General features: G+C 35.3%; 1 protein-coding gene across 1 annotated transcript in view; it reads left to right on the top strand.

Annotated features, from left to right (window-relative positions):
• The window catches only part of ACSS3 (acyl-CoA synthetase short chain family member 3), a 168,741-nt gene that overhangs the window by 97,659 nt on the left and 46,964 nt on the right, over window positions 1–24,118 (top strand). Inside the window, exons 8-9 of the mRNA XM_001915509.6 lie at window positions 2,565–2,716; window positions 14,690–14,793. Of these exons, the coding sequence (XP_001915544.2) occupies window positions 2,565–2,716; window positions 14,690–14,793 (256 nt within the window). The remainder of the gene's footprint in view (window positions 1–2,564; window positions 2,717–14,689; window positions 14,794–24,118) is intronic.

The raw sequence follows: 24,118 nt of genomic DNA on the forward strand, positions 1-24,118 counted from the left end.
TCATAGCATCAAATGATCTTGTGGGAACGGACAATAAAATGCAAAACAACTGAACCTATCTGAGTTCACCTAACTCACATGGGAACATTGTGAGGGTTTTATGCGTCACTCCTTACGTGTTCTAAGAGTAATGCTATGTTATCGTGACTTGTTTGCTCATGAAATATAACATTGATGGAAATTTGTTTGGTGTAGGGTCAGAATTGCAATGGTTTATAATCATAATATTTTGTGATTATATATTATTAATAAAAATATGTTATATAATTATATTATAATTTTCTATTATATATTTATATTTACATTATATGTTTGTATTATATATTATATATTATTATTTTTGTATTATATTTATTATATTTATTTTATATATTTATATTTATATCATATATAAATTTTACAACATATAAACATAATTATATAATAGTATATTATATAAAATAATATTATATATACAATTATATAATATTATGTTGTTATAATATATTATTTGTAAAAATTATAGTACAGTTCTCAACTGATATTTCTAACGCTTAAATTGTCATTACTGTTATTGTTAGACGTAATTAATTGAAGACACTGTAGAATACATCAAATTATGCCCTCTACATAGGTAGTCATTATGGTATAGCATTTTCATTATGGCACTAATATCACCCTTCAATGAGTATATTACCATTGTCCCATGACACTGGCATTGTAGTGGAATTTAACTCCAATTGATTATAAAATAGCTTTCTTCAGTGGAGGTCAAACTACTTCAAAATATTATCTTAGTGCTTTTAGCTTACTGAGGAAATATCGGAAAAGTGGTTTATTCTTATTTAGCAGGCAAGAAGATGGCAGCTTAGACAGGGCACATTAATTGCATAAGGTCAGTTAATAAATCATTTTTACATGCGTGGGATCAAGTTTCCCAAGTCACAATCTAGTAGACCAGGGACTGATCAGTGCCTAAGACAGATTGATGAGGTAAAAGCTAAGTGTTCACCTCACTTAGTTAGAAATAATAAAGTTGCTGATTCATTTTAGACTAACGTGCTCAAGGCTTCAAACCTCGTGAGTCAAATAACGTACGTGAGTTGCCAGATTGTATCTGGCTTTTTATACTGTGTCAGTGTGTTGACCTGTGTATAAGTGGTAATGAAATAAATTGAAATCAAGTGTTTTGGGGTAGTTTTGATAATAAAAATGAGTTTCTAGTTGCAACAAATTCTTTGGTATTAAAAAAGCAAGAGAAGAAGCAATAGAATATAAGAAACAGGTTTTTTTTTTCAAAAAAAGGAAATATAATTATATTGAAGAATATTAGGGGCAACCATTAAAAAATAAAAGTAAAAACTAAATAGTACCCTATCAAAGATCCAACTAGAAGTGGATCATGAATCTAAATTATTGGACAGTTATGATCTACCTCATATCCTTATCCACTTATTTGTTTTTCTCTGGGGAGATCTCTAAGTTTGCTACTAGCAAGTTCTTTCTTCTTTATACCTTAGTTCATTGTTGTCCAGAATATAAGATCCATGGGTTGGTCAGATGGGAGATTCGAACAGAGAAGTTTGGGAAATGTTGCATATAGTTACCCATCTCTGAGAAATTCCTGATGTGCTTTAACACTTGTAAGTCCTCAATGGTCCAGAATAAGAAACCTGTTTTCCTTTGTTTATTCCAATCCCTTCCAAAAGGATTTGACTGTGAAATGTATATATCTATGTATTTTCACATAACATATATTAACATTCCAGGCACGCTGCTTAGAAACACAGGAAGAAGTAGCAGTGAGGAGGAGTGAGAGGATGTAGATGAGCCAAGATAGATTTCATGGGTCACTTCAGGTTTTTGCAGAATTACTGATTTATTTAAATGTCGTGCTCATTTTCCACTTTGCGGAAACATCAGAAAATGCTTTGTGTCCTTTTGCATGATAGAGTCTGTCAAATTCTTAGACTTTATGCATGATTTTTCCATTAAACATGTAGAATGTCATTTTGAGGCTGTGGAAAACTTTGGGATATCTTATTGGATCTTTTTTTAATTCATTGAAGTTGCTTTTCTTGGAATGAGACATTTAGTTGAAAAGATCATTGGTCAGAAATCACTGTGACTCCAGATTTTTCTCTCTTCTCAAATATTTTGAGAATTATTATTGTTACTTCTAAAAGTGATCATGAAAAAAAGATATTTAAAGTTAGAAATTCATAGCAACCATATTTCTCGTTTAGTCTACCACACAAAGCCACGTATTTACTTTCTTGGCAAACAGAAGACTGTTGGATGTTATTCATTTGAATGTGATATATATTTCCTGTCCTTTATCTTTCAAAACTTGAGAGAGGAAAATGGCAATTTGAAAAGCTTCTAGTATGCCGTAATGAGGTAGACGGCCTGTCTGATGCCTAGGCATTTGTTTTATTTATGATAGAACATGGGAATATTTTAAAACTAAGATATGTTGACGACGCCATTTTATTAATATTGCTATGTTAAATGCGTAAGTCTTGAACTGTCAATGAAATATGAGACATTTTACCCAGTGACATTTTAAATGAATCTCATTGTAGGGGAAGCCTGTGGGAACACCAGATGCTGGCGCTTATTTCCGTGTGCTCGCGGAGCATGGAGTAGCTGCCTTGTTTACAGCGCCAACCGCAATTAGAGCAATCCGTCAACAGGACCCTGGGGCAGCCTTGGGGAAGCAGTACTCTCTGACAAGGTGAACTCGAGATGCACAGGGCAAATTACGTTAAAAACTGCAATCAGAATGAATAAATGAGCATTATATTGTTTTGTGGCTCTGCGATACCTCTATAAAAAGAGCCAAAAAATTCTGAATGTTATTAAGAATGACTGTTGTAAACATACCTTGAAATAGTTAGAATTTTAGCTATACTGTACATATTTTTAATACCATATCATGTTTATTTCAGTTCAAATCTTACCAAATATTTCTCTCTTTTAAACTACCTTGCTTATATTTTCCTTAAAGTAAAATGCATTTATTCAAGTATATATGTAAAAGCGTCTAACTGTCTTTTGAAAACAGAACAATGGCTTAAATAGAGTGAGAATATTATTTGATTTCATGTATACAGATAAATGTGAAAATTAAAGTCCAAATTACTTTTGTAGAAAGGGTGAAGGAAATTATTTATCTGTTGTTTTGTAATAATGTGCTTTGAATAGAGTAGATATTTTTGTGCTGGTTTACTGACATTCGTTTTAGTTTAATGATATGTATATTCAAAGCTAATTACAGCAATTTGTGTCTTCAAGGCAGTTTCCAGCATCAATTCTTACTGAACCTCTTTGAAACAGGTCACTGCTATCATAAACTAAGGGAAAGATTTTATGTTTTTTTTGAGTCAAAAAAATGGGTTTGAATTAAGTCCGTTTGAATTTTTTTAAGTTAAATGGCAGATGTTATGAATTTTATGTTGGTATGGCCCAAAGGAGGAGTTGAAATAGATACCGTCCACTAAGTGCAAATGTAAGCAGGAAGCTTTAAGTGTGGGCAGGGTCAGTGGTTTTGTTTATTTGCTTCTTTTTCTTTTATTTCTATATTTTATGAAAAAATATCTGAATTTATATAAAATTTTACCTATTCTCTAAAGAATACACTCATTAAAATAAAAGGGTGTTCATATAGTGAATCTTCCATTATAATATTTTTCTATTCACCCTCTGTTTGTTCCTTCATTTACCGTATTTCAGTTTCATTTCTTCCATGTCAGCCAGAGGAATAGAAAAATAGGTTTTGGTCAACATCTTAGGCTGTTTAGAGTCTCCATGTCCTAAGCCAATTCCAGGGAGTCTTGAGGGAACAGTGATGCAGTTCCTTGCAGTCTCTTTACTGACAAATGCATTCTGATCACAAGGCATGAAGTTGTGTGTGACCAGCTAGCTAATGTCTCTCATTCGCTGCATCGTCTTTGCCCATTTGTACATGGGATTTAGATATTATCCTTACTGTGAAGGCAGGGACCGTTTCTAATATGCCTGATGTATAAAGCATCAAACAATACTGAATGCCTATTAAATCATCACTCTTTTCAAACTAATACATATAGATACGGAGATTTTAGTGTAAGAGAGATTGCTGTAAGTTCCTCTTGATCATGCCCCTCTGTCTTTAGGCACCTAAGTTATTCATGATGATGTGCACATATGGTTTTGACAGATATTGAAGAATGAAGACTCTACAAATACCCTCAATTATTCTAATCACTACTATTAATAAATGCACACACGTTGATCACCTACTATGGGCCAGGCTTAAGCAGTTTGAGTTTGTTGTCTCATTTAGTCATCAAAATAAGCAGGAATTGGGACTATCCTCATTGTACAAAAGAGTAACATTAGGACCAGAAAGTTTCAGTAACTCTGTAGAAAGAAACTAACTCCTGCAATCTGATGGGCTCACGCTCTTAACTAAATACCACAGACATAGTCTTCCTATGTTCAGTAAATTAGGAAACTAACTTGATCCAGGGATTTTTGTCATTCATGGGATAAAAGCAGCTTTTGCTTTTCATGTATTTTTTAAATTTTATTTATTTATAATTTTTGGTGAGGAAGATTGGCCCTGAGCTAACATCTGTTGCCAATCTTCCTCTTTTTGCTTGAGGAAGATTGTCCTTGAGCTAACATCTGCACCAATCCTCCTCTATTTTGCATGTGGGACGCCACCACAGCATGGCTTGATGAGTGGTGTGTAGGTCTGTGCCTGGGATCTGAATCCATGAACCCTGGGCCGCTGAAGCGGAGCCCATGAACTTAACTACTATGTCACTGGGCTTGCCCCACTTTTCATATATTTTTAGTCTATTCAAATAATACCATCACTGAGGTACCTTAATAGATTCTCACTTGTTGAATAGAGAATGTTAGAAACAGAATGGACCTCAAAAATCCAACTATCTCATTTTAAAAACAAGGAAACTGAAGTCCAAGTAAGTTAGTTTGTGTTAGAGACAGAATAAGACCAGAACTTAAGTCTTCTCATAAACTATATCTTTAATTTTATATTTACGTTCAAGACATTTCACACTTACTTACTGAACCAACCTTCACTTGATATTATCATTGCAGGCTCATGATTTATTTGTAGAGTTTGCTTCTCTTTTCTTTTCTTATAGAACATTTAGAGTGTTGAAGTTTTCTTTTTAAAATCTGATATATATCTCATTAAAGATTGTTTTAAAATAAATTTGGAGATTTGCCAAAAATTTCAGCTCCCAAAACAAATTTAAGAGGGCACTCTGAAATAGGGAACTAACCAGAACTATAAATCCATCTTATCCTGGACAACTGGAGTTTGGAAAAATAGATTAGAAATCATCTGGTGTAATCACCTCATTTCACAGTCGAGAACACTTTGTCACAGAGAGGTGAAATAACGTCCTCAGAATTACAGAGCTACTCCGGGGCAGAGCTGGGACTAGAGTACAGTATGGTAGTTAAGATGCTGACTCGTGAGTTAGACTCACTGTGTTCAAATCTACCATTTACTGGCTGTATGACCTCGGGAAAGTTACATAGCCTGTCTGTTCTTTTTTTTTTTTTTTTTTTTTTGTGAGCTATAAGAATAATAACAGTACAAGAATGTAATGAAAATGAAAGATATGTAATCCATGCAAAGCACTTGGAACAGTTCTTAACATAGACTAAGTCTTAACTATAATTATGATCTGCTTTTTAATTTACTACTCTTTTTTAATCACATTATAGTGGTTTATTTTCTCATGATCTTCTAGTTCAATATTAATCAAGTTAGAAAAAATTCAATGCTGAGATTTCCATTCACGATATCGCAGTTTCTCATACTTTGATGCAGCTTTCTTTTCGAATTACATAGCAATGAGAGAGACTACAAAAGAGAAAAAGTAGAGCATCAGAGATGAGCTGATGGCTGGAAATATAATAGATTTGCAAAGTGGTAAGGGGGGCTGAAGCAAGAGGCTTGCTAGCTGTACAAGCAGGCACTGGCAGAGTAATAGGGACTCCGTATTTCTCTGCTTTGATCGTGGAGTCAGAGTCGGCTCAGTACTTGAAGATAGGCTGCGTATTACTTCCCACTCAGGAAAGGAAGCTTTTAGTAATGGCTGCTGGTTGTTTTGGGGACTGTGACTTATAGGAAACTTTGCTTTAGGGGTCTGAGTGAGACAGAGAACAGCCCAGCAACTGGACACGGAACCAAACTGCCCACCTGTCATCCTGGAATAGGACCTATGATATCCTGAGCATCACTGTGGACTGATAGTTCTGGACCAACATTGTGGCATTGAACCTCTGGGAGATAGTTAGGTCACCCACAAACCTATTGAACAGAGAAGATGAGAGAGAGGAAGAGATAAAAATTAAAATAATAACTTCTTTTTCAAAAAGAGCCTCAAAAAATTTCAAAACACATGAAGTACTCTAATGCTAATCAAAGCAGCAGTTAGAACATGGATTCATTCTAGATGAGATTGATTTTGTAATACAATCAAATAAAATTTGAAAATAAGTGTGGTAAGGCTGATCAAAGTCATAGAGTAATAACTTTTTTTTTTTTAAAGATTTTTTTATTTTTTCCTTTTTCTCCCCAAAGCACCCCGGTACATAGTTGTATATTCTTCGTTGTGGGTCCTTCTAGTTGTGGCATGTGGGATGCTGCCTCAGCGTGGTCTGATGAGCAGTGCCATGTCCGCGCCCAGGATTTGAACCAATGAAACACTGGGCCGCCTGCAGCGGAGCGCGCGAACTTAACCACTCGGCCACGGGGCCAGCCCCCATAGAGTAATAACTTTTATGTAAAATTACTAAACATGTAATGGGCATGAAGAAATTAAAAAATGCAATAGATGGTGTAAACTAAATAAATAGATGGGCACAATCAAAGATTCTATTAAAAACTACAGATAGTATTGGAGAAATTACCCAGAATGCAGTACAGGGAGAAAAGAAGCAAAAAGTCTGAAAGAACAGTTAACAGACTTGGAGGGAAGAATAAGAAACTACAAATGCATCTAATAAGAATGTCAGAAGAAGAGAATGGAAGAATTGCTAAAGAAGTGATAGTTGAAGGCCAATAATTGAAAATGTTACAGAAACGAAGAAAGAAATGGATCACCGATGGATCCATAAAATGCCATCTAAGTACTAAGCAGGTTAAATATAAGTAAATTCTCATTGGACACATCATTTGGAAATTGCAGAACATAAATTGAGGCTATAGATAAAATCTAATAAACTACCAGAGAGCATCAGCAGAGCACCAAAGAGGAAAATCAAGCTGATACCAATAGATGTTGGTGACCTTAGTGAAAGATCTTCCAGGTGCTGAGGGAGAATTGTCAAACCAAAAATTTGTTATTGAAGACTGCTGGCAAAACAGAAAAAAGCTTCATATGGACAAAGCTAAGACAACTTAAAATCCAGACTTTCATGAAAGGAAAAATGCACAAAGGAGAATGGGGTGGGATACAAAGAACAAGCAGCAGCAAAAACTGGCGAAATACATTGTAGAGTTGATGTAATTACTATAATTATAATGGGATGTTGTGTTTAAACAGAAGCCAGAATTCATCTGACAAATAACAGTAACAAAATGAAGGAGAATACTTTCAAAAGGTAATTTGAATTTTCTGGTGGGGGCAGTAGAAGAAAATAGAATGAAGGAAAGATCGAGACAACCACAGGGACATTGATAGCAAAAAATAATGATGCTCTGTCATGTGAACTAGAAGTCGATGAGGCATCACCAAAATAATCTATTTTTATTTAACTTCTGTTGGCACAAGTGAAGAATGATTTTTGCTTGTTTGATCGCTTATGGACCTTGAAAGAAACACTCATTTTAATTTTCTTCTACTGCCACTTTATTACCTGAAAATTCTTCACCAGAATTTATCTTTGGGTTTTTGTCCATTTCTTATGCAGCTTCCTGTATGTTTTGGACTAAAATTAATTTGACAACATTACCAGTTTTATGTTTTATTTTTGCTTAATTTTCAATTTCATTTGTGTCTTTAATTGTTCTCAGTTTTATATAAAATTGGGGAAAAGTGTATAATTCTCATTCTCATTAACCCACCCCCCTCTTTTTTTTCTACTCTGGATATTGTATATTATCATTTTGTTTCATCTTTTTAGTATCACGTATTTGGAAGTAGATTTATCTTTCCATGTGTTACCGTCATCAGAATATCACCTATATATTTAATTAGTCTGTAATAATCTAGGGCAGCACTATCCAATAAAACTGAGCTCTATGATATGGTAGGACCTAGCCACAGGTCACTACTGAACTCTTGACAAAGCGTTAATACTACTGAGAAATTGATATTTTGAATTTTTTTCCATTTTAACTAATTTAAATTTTAAATAGCCACAGGTGGCTAGTAGCTACCACATTGTACAGTGCAGATAGAGGTCATACGTAATTGATATGGGTAAATTTACCTTCCATAGAGTCCTAATCTCTATGAATGGCTAATTTTAACTTTTACAAAATGTATTTTTTACAAAAAAATATATTTTTGAATTTTTCAATATGAAGCATTTATCTCACTGCATTATTAATAAAATAATGACCAGGTCATTAATGAGAAATTTAAATGTTGAAAAATGCTTCTCTTCTTTTTTTGTAAGCTATTAAATGTCCTTTAAAAAATAAGAAGACAGCTTATGCCTTTAGGCATGTGCTTATCTTTAGATTATCTTATAATTTATCTTTAATTATAAGATTTATACTCGGATTTTTTCACCCAGTAATCATTAGGTTATAAAAATATAAAATAATGTAGCATGGTTTTGTTTACTGTGAGGAATTAGGATTTAAATAATATTTGATTAAATATTTATTAAAAGATTTTAAATTGCTTCATTAGTCATGTCTTATTCCTATCATTTTTATTTATAATATATGTATTTTCAATAATATTATATGATTTGGAGTCTGTAATTGACAAAAATAATACCTCTTGAGAAGTTTCAGGAATTTAAAGACAAAATTGATATTTTCAAGTGTATTTAGGAAGAGGAATCATCTATACTACTTTGACATTTTTCTAAATCACCAGTGATCTCAAAATTTTCCCTCTGCTTTTAATAAATAGTAAAATGACTTTAATGGAAGTAGAAGGGATTTTCAGACTTGCAGAGAAGCCAGACCTCATTTTTACCATTCTTTTTTTATTTTATTTTGCTGGGAAGATTCACCCTGAGCTAATATCTGTTGCCAATCTTCCTCTTTTTTAAATTTCCCTTCCCAAAGCCCCAGTGCGTGGTTGTATATTCTAGTTGTAGGTCCTTTTAGTTCTTCCATGTGAGCCGCCACCACAACAAGGCTACTGACAGATGAGTGGTGTGGTTCTGCATCTGGGAACCAAACGCAGGCCGCCGAAGTGATGAGAGCACCGAACTTTAATCCCCAACCCATCAGGGCTGGCTCTCACTTTACCATTCTTTATGGAATATGATACCTTTCTATTTTTCTTAATAGTGTCAGCATGAAGAGTGCTACCATAATGATAGTAATGTAATTAAAATCTAAAAAGAAAAGCAATAGAATTGTAATGCAAAATCATAATAATAAATACTAAATTTTAAGATATGTAATGTTGAAATTTACCATCAGATGGGAACTCAGTGCTAATGATGGTTTATTATTATAATCAATTAATTAGATTAATTCTCAGTTTACTTAGATTAAAAATTAATTGAAACTTGCAAAAATGCTAATATCAAGGTATCAGTTGCCCTTGATTAACGAAAAATTATTTTGTAGTGTGCTAACATTTTTGTAATTGACAGTATTTTACATCATATTCATTAATAAATATTTTTGAAATTCTGGATCTTTAGTTTCTTATGTAAACTAAACACATGACTATCTGGACCATCCACAGCTCTTTGAAGTAGGCTGTGGCTTGATAGATGTTGGAAATGTGGCCTCTGATAGCTCCAAAACTCCCTTCTGGTTATTCTTAGTCTATACTGTTGAAATCAGCCGAAACTATCATTTTATATATTTCAATACAAATGACCTAAATGCATAATATTCTTTTTTATCAAACAGCAAACTACTGGAAATTTATTTCTGCTGTTAAAGAAAAGTTTGAGACATAAATTTTATTGTACATGTACTATTGTTGGAGAAAGGAGGTAGAAAAGGTCGAATACACTCTAGAAAATGATTACACCTTCACTGAAATACAAAGACCAGCTCCTTTATTGGTCAGTAAGAAAACCATGTTCGCAACTCCCTGTTGTCATAAAGGGCAAAAATATAATAATCCTAATACATACATATACGTGTGTGTGTGTGTATGTATTCTTTCTGGTCTTCAGGTTTCCTACAGTATTATACAACAGCAATTATGATATTTTTAACTCAATCTGCATCCTAAAGCATGTATCAATTGTCAGTCAGCAAAAGTGTCTGTTTAGTACAATTTGAAGCAGCCACTAAAAGAATAGAATGAGGAACATTTTCATTTTGTCTTTCCTGTTTCTAGAATTTGTCATGGATACTAGTGTTTTCCTTTTAATCATTCTTTCTTAAATTTTGCTTTTGTTTAGAATCAGGCATTTGAGAGTTTGGGTTTTGGTTTGTATATGTGTTGGTTTTTCTTCCTCCAGTGACACACAATGTATTTCTAAAGGATTTTCAAGGAAACGTGAACAGTCATGTGGTAATAAGTCCTGTTGCTCGGACCTCCTGAATAATCCCCATCTCCACCTCTGTCTCCTTTCCCGGGGCTGGTCTGGGCTTGTCCTCACCTCTTCTCCAGTGATGGAAACAGCCTCCCAAAGCCAGGGCCCCTGACCTTCCTTCCATCCTCCACACTACCGCCAATGGCATCTTCCTAAAGCAAAAATCTCACTATGCCAGTCTCCTGTTTAAAATCTTTAATTGGCTTTAATTAGCTTCTCACTGACTTCATGATGAAATCCAGATTCCTTAGAATGCTCCAGAAGCCCCTTCCTGACAGGGCCCAGACCTGCCTCTCCAAATGGCACCACTTGTTCCTCATTTATTCTCTAAATGCATAATATTCATAATCACTGAGGCTTTCTAGAATATCAGGAATCTAACTGTTTGAATAAGATATAATTAAAATATGTTCATATTTTTCAGTCAAACGATTGTCAACAATATGGTGTTTATATTTTTAATTTTGTCATGTTTTTAACATGGCATCTAAAATCATAAGTATATCAACCTCATTTTAAACAACTTTACACTAATCTTTGTTATACTTTAACCTACTTTTAATAACTTAGTGTGTTAATATTTGTTTCATTCTGCTAACAGTTCTGTCAGATGAGGTCATAACTGATAATCCAAATTTTAATTTCAAGCAAGTTTGATTACCTGAATTGCAAATATATATGTAGTAATTTTCTGACTTTTTCTAGGCTCTGCGTCTTGTTAAACCCTCCTTATGCTCTCCCATTCTCATCTTTTTTATCTGTCTTCCTTCCTTTTTCTTAAAGATTTAAATATTGCCTTAGCATACTTATGTACTTTGAGGGGGTACTCACCAAAGTGATTGATCCACATTATTCAAATGGTTTCTTAACAAAGACTAATAATAGATTCTTTTCTAATCTGAAATTTGAAGTTATGCTTCTCTGTCTTTACCAGGACATTAAATTTTACTTTTGGTACTTGTCTTGTTAAAAGACAGCTCCTAGATCATTTTCCATATGTAGTTGGAAAATATGTCACTAGGCAGCTACTCAAACATTAGTTCTGACAGTGCGTTGCGTCATTTATTGAAGTCCTATAATTATGCCAAATTATTAAACCAAACCCCAAATTTTGCAAAGCTGTTGTGATGACCATCTTCTTATAGGAGCATTAAGTAATAGATTCTTTGCAGCGTTTAATGGCACTTGGACACTCACACATGTACATGCACAGAGTTTCAAGTCAAAAGAAATCACCGACATAATGGTTTGGAGGAATTGTGTTTACAGTATTAAATTAAAGTTTTTTGTCATCCTGGCTAGTCTAAGAATTCTGCTGCTTCTTTGGAAGGTCATCTTCTGCCTCTGCACTCTGCCACTTGATACACTAGCCACTTGTGGCTACTGAGCACTTGAAATGTGGTTAGTCCAAATTGAGACTAGGTATGAAAAAAGACTGTAAAATCACTCACTAGTAATATTTATGTTTATTACATGTTGAAATGATATTTTTCTTTATTTTGTTTAATAACATATATCTTTTAAATTAATTTAACCTCTTCTTTTCTGAGCGTAGCTACTAGAAAATTTTAAACTACATATATTTCTTGGATTTGTAGCTCACTTGATATTTCATTTGAACAATACTGATCTAGGTAATTGGCATGGATCTAATTACATCATCCAAAAAATAAGATATCACAATAAGGTAATTTTATTTCTGGAATATATTTATAGTGGCAGATGGTGACCCTTTTTTCCTTAGAAAACATGTTGAACAGTAGCATTACATTGAATGTTTTACACAAATTTACTACAACCTCTTTTGATATCTTCATGTATAGACAGCCTCATCTATAGATGAAAATTATCACGAATAATTTCAAGTGGTAGCACTTCAAGTATACACATCATTTATCAGTGATTCGTTTATACTTAAAAATTAATTAGCACGTTTCAACAGTTTGTTTGCAACCAGGATTTTCCATAGAATAGTTAAACTCATTATTTTTCCACTATTGCGGCTAAACTGCACCTTCGGGGTTATGATTCTTTATAAAAGTTAAGGGGGATGTTAAAGTTGATCCTATGAAAATTTGATCATTCTGTCAGTTTGATTTCCCATCTTCTGTTGAATTTCACACCATCTATTTGTAACACCTTCTCCTCCTCTTCAAGGCTCTCTTCAGCGACTTTAGTCAACAAGTCATGGACTTCCTCTCTGCTCTCAACTGCTATCATCCTTGAGTGATTTTTAATATCTTGACAAGAATCCTTCTGTCAACACACTCTTATTTTCCCCAGTGTTTTTTAATGTTAGATTCTCTCAGCTCCCACAAGCACTGTCATCCCTCAGAACAGACACATTTTCAAGATCTTGAAGTTTGAGATTGCCTGCTTTTTTTCTGATTCTATGGTGCCTGTACTTTCACTGAATTTTTTATTTCTTCTGTGACTTCCAGTCTCTGATCCCACTATTTTTCCTGGTATTTTTCTTCTGTCGTGGTTATTCCTATCTTGCTTCCCCATTTTTCTGGCCCAAGACAGCCCTTTCAGCATTGATTTGTCACCCCTTCTTTTTTGTGTACTTCACTCATACTGTACTGTCTCTACTTAGCCTCCTGGATTAGTAATTGAGTCCATGAAAGCCAAATGGCTGGTCTTTAGTTTTTAAGCAATTTTACATGCTTAAAATTTCCTAAAATAGCCAGAACTTTTCTCTCTTCAAGTCACTGTTCGTTTGTCAACTTCCACACTCTTACGGAACAACATGCCTCCTTTTTTACTTAGAAGAATGAGTCAAGCTCACATAAATTTTCTCAACTTACCACCTCTGTACTTCATTCTTTCTAAGCTTCTAGAAAAGCATAAGTACCTAAAAATCCCAGGTATTTTGATTGGTATTGAGGTCATCAGGATTAGTGCTCCTAGGAGTTCACAGTCCACTGTGGGAAATAGTCAAGAAACAAGTAATTAGAAAATGAGAAATATTTTTATAGCCAAGACAGAAACTGAATGTTGTTGAAACATGGAGGTGGGAATATTTGAATCCCTGTGAATCTTCATGAGATGATATGATAAGTTAAGAGAATGGTAAAAATTCTTCTATGACTATATTACGTTGTTCAGGATGGGTTGGCAGGATTTTTTTCTTTGATACTTTTTTACTTTGATGATAATGGATTAATTCTTCATAACACACGTTCCTATTTTTGAAAGACATGTCATGGGGGCATTGCAATTCATTTGCAATTTAAATCAGTTTTAATCAATTGCATACAATTGACAATTGCAATTGTCATTCTCTCAATGAGCCACCAATAGTGTCAACCCAGTTCTATTTTTCTATTTCTTTCGTTCTATTTTCTGGCGTGGTGCTCCCTGACAAAAATTCTTCATCTCTGGTAATCTTGGATTCCTTTTGATAAGAACCTTTTAAATCTGGAAGGCCACAATGATATTTACTTTTTAATCACCTGTCTTTCCTATATATGTCCTTGGAATAGGGGAAATACGTGCTTGAAATCAGAGTCATCTTTACCAAAGGATCTCAAGAGAAAGAACAAGTGCATCATATCTATGATCAGATTTCTTGCCCTAGCTGGTACTTGTGAGTGTATTTTTGTGTATAGCCTTAAGCAGAATATAGCAATCAAACTTTGAGCTAAAATTAGCAGAGTTAATGTCAAGAAGGAAAAGGTTTTTATCTTTGATCATTAGATGAATGTGACAGATATATTACAAAGATCAGCTGAATTGCTCTTCTCAGAACTGAGAAGCTGTAGCTATGAATTCTACTTGTGAATGTCGTGATGTGCATTTGGTTACATTTGGGTCAAAGCAAATAATGCCTCTCACTATTTTACAATATGATATACTGCTAATATGACTGTTTTCTCCTGAAAGAATTAATGTGGTTAGCTTCTATAGTGTGTAAAAGAATATAGATGAAATTACTGAGATCGATTTTCAAGGAATGATTTGAATTTACTCTCCCTCTTATTTTCAGGTTCAAAACATTGTTTGTGGCTGGAGAACGATGTGATGTGGAGACCCTGGAATGGTCTAAGCAGATCTTCAGAGTACCCGTCTTAGACCATTGGTGGCAAACTGGTGAGCATTTTCCAAACGTGCGCATAAGTACTGCAGAAATGCTCAAAACCACTACAAGGATTGGAGGAAATTCTGAACTATGACCATCAGGCACAAGCTCAGCATTCAGATGGTTCTGTGTTCAGTAGAAATAAGCAATTCTTTGATTGCACTCTGGCTAATAACATCTTTGTAAATGACCTCGATGCCACTGTTCTCTTGGTCCCAGGAATAAAGCATCGAAGACCGGTCACTTCTCCCCTTCTTTGTTTCCTATATCCAGTAAGTCGCTAAATCTCGGGTTTTTCTTTGAAGTTTCTGTTGAATTCATCCCACCTTTTTTTTTTCTTAAAGATTTTTATTTTTTTCCTTTTTTTCCCCAAATCCCCCCCGGTACATAGTTGTATATTCTTTGTTGTGGGTCCTTCTAGTTGTGGCATGTGGGACGCTGCCTCAGCGTGGTCTGATGAGCAGTGCCATGTCCGTGCCCAGGATTCGAACCAACGAAACACTGGGCCGCCTGCAGCGGAGCGTGGGAACTTAACCACTCGGCCACGGGGCCAGCCCCGAATTCATCCCACCTTTAATACTCCATTGCCTTTGAGCTGTGGCAGCCGCACTCTCACCTTCCCTGATTTAAATTGTCCTCGTCACTCATCTCTGTTCTTTCCACTTTCCTGTATACCCTGCATGCTTCTCTCAGAGTACTTTCTTTTTAAAGCACTGTTTCTCTCATAGAATTTCCTGTGGTTCTCTGGCTCCCTTCTTCTGTTCATCAAATTGAATCTCTTCTATCTAGCATTCAAGATAGAGAAATGTATTTTTCTCCACAGCACTTATCATTATATATGTGATTTCTTTATTTACTTATTTTGTTTATTCTTTCTTTTCTTCCCACTAAGTGATCCTTGGGAAATAAATTGTCATATTAAGTGGCTAGAATGTAAACTTTCATACAAATAGAAAATAATTCTGCTGCTTCTTTTCAGGGATGATTGTGTACATATGTGAGCATGAGTAGATTATCTGGATCTGTTTTCCTACTCGTTGAATGTAGGGGTTTTGTTGGGTTTTCCATTTGACCCACTGAAAGTAGCTATGAGCTATGAGCGCCTTCGTATGTACACATTTCAGTTAAGTTCTGCTTAGTTCGATCATTTACATCAATCCTTTTGTTCTCGGAATTCCTATCTTCTGAGTAACTGAGACAGAGTAGCAAATTTGGATTAAAAAATTAATAAAGTTTGTTTGAAAAAATTAGGTCTGATTTGAAAAATGATTGGAATCTGGAAGATCAAGTGAGTGACTAACATTGAAGTTTGTTTTTCTGATATTTTAGAACTCTTCAATGACGATAAATTAGACTTTTTGTATTATCTTTTCAGATATTGCTGTTTGGGAGAAGTTTTCTATTTCCTTTGTAATGTGAAATATGAAATGAATGATTAGAAGAGACTACACATTCCTTAAATAAGATGAAAATTAGAAAGATAATCTTTATTCTCTCCAGTTTGATTTGCTAAGGGAGAAATTTCTTATCTAAATTTAGGTTTGTAACTACTCAGGAAAAAAATGGATAAGACTGAATTTGGAGAAAGAGCAGTGCTATGTGTGAAATACATAAAACAAATAAAAAATTATTGCCTCTGTAAGGAAGAGTATTTACAGCATCGATGCACCCTTTTCACCAGGAAAGTTCTAACAGTTATTTTTCTGGGTAGGAAGAGGAAAATATCTCATCACCTTTGAAATGCTTTTCCTTTCCTTGTCAAAATGGAGGGGTTGTTTCTAACACAGTGACTTTATACAAATGCTGCATAAGGGCTGTGTTTTTCCCTGTTAAAGGTGAATATACCAAAGCTTGTTGAAGGAAACCCACGAATTAATACATAAAATTATCACTCTTACTTTTTCTCATTGGTATCTTTGTACCTGTGCAGATGAATGTGGTTAGTGCATCTGGGCTTACAACAGAGCTCACTGGAGCCTGACAAACAAGCATGGGAGGTCCCTGGTGGGGACTGAGTTTCAAGTGAATTTGCAATTTTTCTTTAATGTATTGTTCAGAGTGAATTAATAGCCACATTGTGTCAATGTGCTGTCACTTTAATCAGGTTTGAATGGCTGCTCATTACTGTGGAAAACATAGTGGATTTCTACTAATAATGACTGATTCTTCCCACCACCCCCATTCAGTTTCACAGTGTTTGATATTGTCTCCAATTAAAGTACACAAATACATACATACAGATAAGCAGGGCGGGAGCCAGCTAGTCAGATGGTTTTGTACTCTATAAAAGAAATTCATCCTAGGTGATGCAGATGTCAGCTACTAACAAAATCTAGTTCGAGTCTTTATTCATTTGCATAGAAGAAATCAATTCATTATTTTCAAAGTTATATATTGTGGTAAGTAATTGGAAAGTGATAACTGAAATTTTACATTTGCAGCCATTCATCTTTCTTAAGGTGATGTCAAATTTATCTTAAGGTGATAGTAAATTAATGTTAAATCACCAGGGGAAAAAGGCAAGTATTTTGTGGATTATTGTTAACTTCTAGGGAAAAAAATCGATATTTCTAGCACATTCGTGAGTTTCCTAATGTTTTACATATCAAAGAGGTGGTGATGCACTTCCCCAAGAGATATGCCAGTAAAAATCTGGTAACATTTGAGGGAATGTTAAGCTTTGGCCAAAGGAATACTTTTCTTTATTAAAATTTCATGTTTTCTACAAGGTCTCTCTTTCTTGTTACTGACTTAGAAATTGATTTTTTTCTATACAAGCACACACTTTTATGAGCCTTCCATACAATGTATAATTTATGAATTTGCTCTCTGATTACATTAATATATGTGTACAAATGAGCTGTTTAGAAACTGTTGCTGTGTAATTTGAAATTAGTAGGAGATATGCTAAGCAACTAAAATGTATGAATAAAAATTGAGTAGTTCCTGTGACTTGGGTTCTAAGAAGGCATTCTACAGTCAGTCCATTTTATCCCCCTGTTGTTTTTGTTACATAAATGAAATTTATATCTGCAACAACAGATTTCTAGTAACCAACATCGTCTTTTGGCCCATTAATATCAACGCTCTTTGATGTCTGATTTAAATAATACCTAAGATGCTAAATTGAGAACTAATCTGTGGAAAACTCAAGAACAGATCAACTCCTCATAGGAGCATTTTAATAAAAAATTGCTACTGTTCAGCACCGCTGAACCATTAAGCTCTTTTTCAGATTGTAATAATGTAAACATTTAATGCTCTCCTGAAGGAAATTGGTCTTGCTAAGTTTAGGTGGGAGGGTTGCATCTATTTGATTCATAAATCTGGATAAAAGATGAATTGTCATTCATCCAGATGTTTTATCTTCACCATAACTTATCCATAAGATGATTGAAAACATCTGGATTATTGACTGAATTTTTAATTTTCTTTTTTACATAGAGACAGAGAAACAGAGGTACTACAATCATAGTTTAAAAAGGGAAAATTAAGGGGCTGGCCCTGTGGCCGAGTGGTTAAGTTCGCGCGCTCCGCTGCAGGCGGCCCAGTGTTTCGTTAGTTTGAATCCTGGGCGCGGACATGGCACTGCTCATCAGACCACGCTGAGGCAGCGTCCCACATGCCACAACTAGAAGAACCCACAACGAAGAATACACAGCTATGTACCGGGGGGCTTTGGGGAGAAAAAGGAAAAAATAAAATCTTTAAAAAGGGAAAATTAAGAGAATAGATAATTGTCCCATTAAGATATGATCATTTGAGTGCAAAGAAATAAACAGCCAGAACTTCATTATCCTCAGGAATACAATTGCCAGTTAAAACACTTTACTGTTATTTTTAGTACCAACAGCAGGTTTTCCAGAAATCAGACAGAAAGCACAATTTTAGAAAGAACTGTCAGTGCAGTGCATGGTGTCCTTTGAAAGAATTTTTTTTTTCTGATTTGAGATGACTATAAAGGAATTGTTTTCCTTATAAGTGAATGGCCAAGTACAAAAAAAAAAAGATTCCTTAAATTTCAGAGACTAATTACTTAAATCCAAAACATAGTAGGCCTTATTCCTCCGTGAGATTTCCTTCATTCCTTCATCCCTTCCCTCCTCTCTCTCTCTCTCTCCTTCCTTCTTTCCTATTTACTGTAAGATGTGGTACTGGTTTAGAAATGATTGTGACAAAAGAGCTTGGCATCCCCCTTTTTAACGTTATTTAATCCTACGTAGAAACATTTTATTCTTTCGCTTGCTATCAGTCAGCTAAAGACAATGACTGCAAAGTTAGAATGCTCAAGTTCCACCATGGCTTTTATAGGAGACAATTTGGTCAAGGGTTTAATCAAAAGAATTCATGATTCTTTCCACCTACTGGCAGAATGTGTCTGTGCAGTTCCCGTCAGAAGACATGGGGCTCACTTTGAAAGCATTTCAAGTGTCCTTATGGCCAGGTAGCGTTGAAGTAATTGAAACGACGTGCTGACCACCAACTTGAGCAGCACTACATGTTTTGTTGTTTGTTTGTTTATTGGTTTTGTTTCCATCACTTTAATGGAAGAGTAAAATTCATTATAGAATTTTAGAAACCCTAAGTAAGGATTTCAACGAGAAAACAGTTGTCACCTAATGAGTAGAGACATTGGTGATGATTGAAGTTATTGATCTTACTTTATCTGCCTTGAGCCATCTTTGCTGAGTTCTGATATCTTGGAATAATCACAGTGTTTCTCTCTGTTTGATTGAACTGCTGCACTTTTAATTGCAGTGGACAGTGCTGAAGCAATTGTATTCTATATATAGCCTAAATCATCCTCCTTTGAGGAGGAATCTGATAAGTCTGGATTTTATTAAAGTGGACCCAAAGGCTCCAGTCATGACAGTTCTTAAGTCAAAATCATTGATCCTAAAAGTACACACATCCTAATACCATATTATTAAAATGTGTCAAGGCTACTTGACATGATAATCTTTATTTTTGCACAGGCTGGTAGGATGTACTTCTTGAGAACAGACAACTGGGAAAACAGTTTTAACCATAAAAATTTGTTAGGCTAACCCAATTCAGTCCTTGTTCTTAGGTTTGTCTGGAAAAGATCCATTAGCCCGGGACTTTTTACAAACAGCAATACATTTTATTCAAAAGAATCAAAACCACAAAATGGAATAATTAATTACAGTTTAATAACAATTGCCCTAAGCAGAGGTCTCCACGGGAAACGGTACAGGCTCAAACACAGGACCTTCTCATTCCTCCTAAGTAGACTAATTGTGAAACGCTTAGCCAGGATTTGAAGGTTTCGGAGGTCAGGCATCAATGTTTCAGCCACCTTTTTTTTCTAGATCGTCTTCTTCTTTTGTTGTGCTAGCCTTCTCAGGCATTCCACTTTCATGCGTCTGAGTTGACCCCATTTTGTTTTTTAAGTCCTGGTTAACCTCACAGAGTCGCTCTTATTCTCAGGGGACTTTTTGATTTCATTTTATTCCACAATTGGAAGCTTTATAACTCTTGCTATTTCTGCCTTTTTTTTTTTTTTTAACATTTTACAACTAGGTGCTAGATGTGTGACTTTCTTCTAACTTAAACATACTTAGTTTGTGCCCCATGCAAAATCCTGTATATTTTACTGCAAAATGCCTTTCTAGGGCTGAAGCATAAGAGGCTGTATATGGCTGACATGACAGTGAGGGAAGCATCTTCTGGTGACTTTACTTTGAGAACTCTATATTTAATTATTTAAAAGCTGTTCTCTGTGGTTTGGGTGGCAAGAGCCATGAGCAAATGTTCCTTTGCCTGCAGATTTTGGAGGAAAATATTTCTATGTACAACCAAATCCTGTCTTCCTAGGTTTTACTTTTTAACTCTTTGTTATTCTGTGATTCTGAGTTCTATTTAGTAATTTTGGAGTCCTTGAATTTGGGCTGTGGTGGTAGGGTTTCATTAAAGTACATGCTGTAGTTTCAAAGACAATGGATTGAACTAGACTTCTGAAATGCACACTGCAGAACTCAGAGGGCTGGGTTGGACTGCACTAGCAATGCCTTTGCCCCATGAACTGGGTTGCCCAGGATATACCCGATGCTACTTTCAAATGGTAGAATGCAGAGTATATAATGGTATAAATAAATCAGTAACTGTCAGCTTCATTTTTGTTTTTCTCAATGTAATGGTCAAAAATAAATTCGTCTCTTTTTGTTCATTCATGGAAAAGAAATTTTATGTAGTTTAGCATGACAAGTTGAGATTGGGGAAAAAACAGTTATATAGACACAGTGTCATCTCAGCAGCATTCAGCTAGTGATGCTGACAGTATCCATCTGGCGAGAGAGAAGAAAGTCCTGATGTCATCTTTGTTGCCTGGCAACAACATTTTTTTCTCATTTAGAGCAGTCTTCATTAGTTTAAAGTAGGTAATTTTTACAGATAATTTGAGAAGCAGGAGCTTAGAGGTAAGCTATGTGAATTTGGTTTGTGGAAGGAATAATCTTTTGTCAAATGTAAGGCAGGCTTGATGAGGCATTTTTTTTTTGGAAAGTAGATAACTGTTTACACATGGCTAATCCATCTGAAAGTGAATTCCCCAAGTCAAATAGCAGTCATTGAATCAGACATTTTCATCTTTATAGCATTATAATGTATAAAGAACATCAAGTTGGGTTTTTTTCAAATATGATTACTATACATGAAGCAGTTTGGAAATATATATAATTGCTTTTTGGAATCTGTATTTGTCCTTTAGTATATTAGTGATCATGTTCTGACAAGAGACTAAACACTAGGAAATCAATTAATACTATGAAGTTGGTTTGGTCTTTGAAAATACCATCTATTCTAATTCTCCTGTCCTTGGCAAGAATCACATTTAATCTCTTCTAGAAAGGTGAAAATATGTCGTGTTTTTGTAGATCTTTACAAGAAGGAGTTCCTAAACCCTCCCATGACAAACCTTACTGTTTGGAAATTTGATTTTCCCCCCGTTGCTTGTAAACCCCTGCACTGTGGGCCCATAGGCTCCACAGAATAGTTTCCAATTCCTCTTTTGCTATCAGTTCTTATTTGGAAAACAACAGGTGACTGTTCTCCTTGGGAAAGCAATGTGGGTAGTGAAAAGTGATGCTGAATCCTAATAGGCCTTTAAATCCTGGTTCAACCACTTCCTCTGTAACCACGGGCAAGTCCTTCATCTTCTGCTCATGCTTTTTCTCATGGGCTTGTAGAAAGCTTGAAATGAAGTGAAATATGTACAAACAATGCAGCAGTTCCTGGCCAATAATAACAATAAATAGTTCTCTTTTCCTTTCCTTTCCATGAATAACCGTACATGAATTTAAAGGCCATCTTAGCATCCTGGCCTGTAGATAATCCAGACTCCAGAAAACTTGGAACATAAGAGCTCAATTTATACATGAGAAAAAGTCATCACAGAGAATGTACTTTCCAAGAGTCAACTAGCCAGTGAAGATTAGAACCAGAACTCTCATTGTTCTGTGTTGTCCTGAGTCCTCTCTTCATTTGTCTTTCTTATACCTTGATTAATTCAGCATTTCTTATCTAATTCAACTACAGGTTATTTATGAGTTTCTCCACAGTGAGAGGCTATGAGCATAAGAGAGTAGAAGACCAGTGTCTCACAGCTCGAATTAGTAATCTGCTTCCAGTGCAAAACTTAGGCAGCTTTGAATTAAGTATTTTAAACTGTAATAATACCATCTCTTGGACACAAAGATTAAATCGATTTTCTTTCACTGGTATACATCTCACTGTTTCTGCTTTCTTTCTGCTACCACCATTCAAGCTTATTTATAGCTCACTGTATAGATTCAGAGGTGGAGAGAATGCTTTCTTTACAAATTGCTTCTATGCCCATCGTGATGCTGTGATAAATATGACTCAGCGTTACTAGGATGCCGAATTGATTTATTTCAAGGACTTCAGCTCTCTGCATGGGCCACCAACTTCTAAATCCATATTGCTTAAATGTAGTGTTTCCAGAGTGAGGGCAGAATGGCACCTTTCCAGGTGCAGCAGGAACCCTTATTTACAGAGCTGGACATGTGAACCTGCCCCCGTATTCTTCCTCTTAATCCGCACTCACGTCTATTCTTCGTTCTGTGTTATCTTTCATTTGTGAGCCCAAACCCTAGGGATTGTCCTGGACTTCTCCCTCTTGCTCTTTCCCCATATCCAAACAAGCACCAAGACTTTTCGATTCTGAGTATAACTCAAATTTGGTTGCATTTTCCACTACCACTCACCTGCGTCAGGCCATCGACATCTAACTGATTTCTTGCTGTGGGTTGGGATCCTCAGTTTAGTGCTTCAGTTTGCAACTGAAGACATTTTTCCAAAATGCAATTCTGAGCAGATTGCCTCTGCTGAAACCCCCTGAGTCTCCCATCGTCCCCGGAATAATATCCAAATTCCTTAACATGGCGCCGGAGGCATTTCACCATCTGCCTCTGCTCATCTCTCTCACGGTCTCTTCTCTCTCTTAGTCCACCTACCACCACTAAGCTTTGCTCTGCTGAATAACTTACAGTCAGTCCCTTGATAGTCTAACTTATCAACCTTTGAACATGCTGTTATTTCTGTTTGGCATGGATTTCTACCCTTAACACTCCCTTCCCCCTAAAAGAAATGCCTTTCAGTGAGTAGAATATATTCAATAAATATTTACTGAAGGACTGACCTTTGAATATCATTCTTGGAATAAGAAAAGATTGTAACAGAATTATTATGGTAACATACAGTGATTTCTCTTCCCTGAGTCCTCTATTTCTCCTGCTCTCTGGTTCATTTTGGGATTGCATTCTGTGATTTGCTATTTATTTTTTAAGACCCCTGATCTTAATCACGGGAAGTGGAGCCTAACATCATGTAAGAAGTATGTATTTACCAGTCAGCAAACATTTTCTGAGCACAAAATGTGAAGGACTTGACTGTGTTTGATCCTGCTGGTACAAATGATTCTTAAGCACACAGGAAGAACTCGATTCAACTGCAGGCGAGGAGAGTGTTTGCATATAATTATATGCACAATTCTTTTTGAAAATTGCATCAATTCTTTTAATGGTCTAATGCATGTACAGTGGTTAGGAATGGGAATTTCAGAGTCTCTGGTAGGACTGGCTTGTTATTTGGTCCAAAACAAATTGTCTTCTTATCAAACTATTGTTGAATTTCCAATCTTGTGTTTATTTTTCTGAGGCCAATTGTTGAGTGTCTCTAGCCAGTTTTTCTAAGTTATCATTTGGGGAAATATTCCTTTGGACCATGATAGAGGTTTGGCTATTTTGGTTCCTTTAAGGGCTACATTCCTTGTGGAAATATCACCAAAGTGACCTC

Source organism: Equus caballus, chromosome 28 (assembly GCF_041296265.1).
Source record: "Equus caballus isolate H_3958 breed thoroughbred chromosome 28, TB-T2T, whole genome shotgun sequence".
NCBI classification, from domain to species: domain Eukaryota; kingdom Metazoa; phylum Chordata; class Mammalia; order Perissodactyla; family Equidae; genus Equus; species Equus caballus.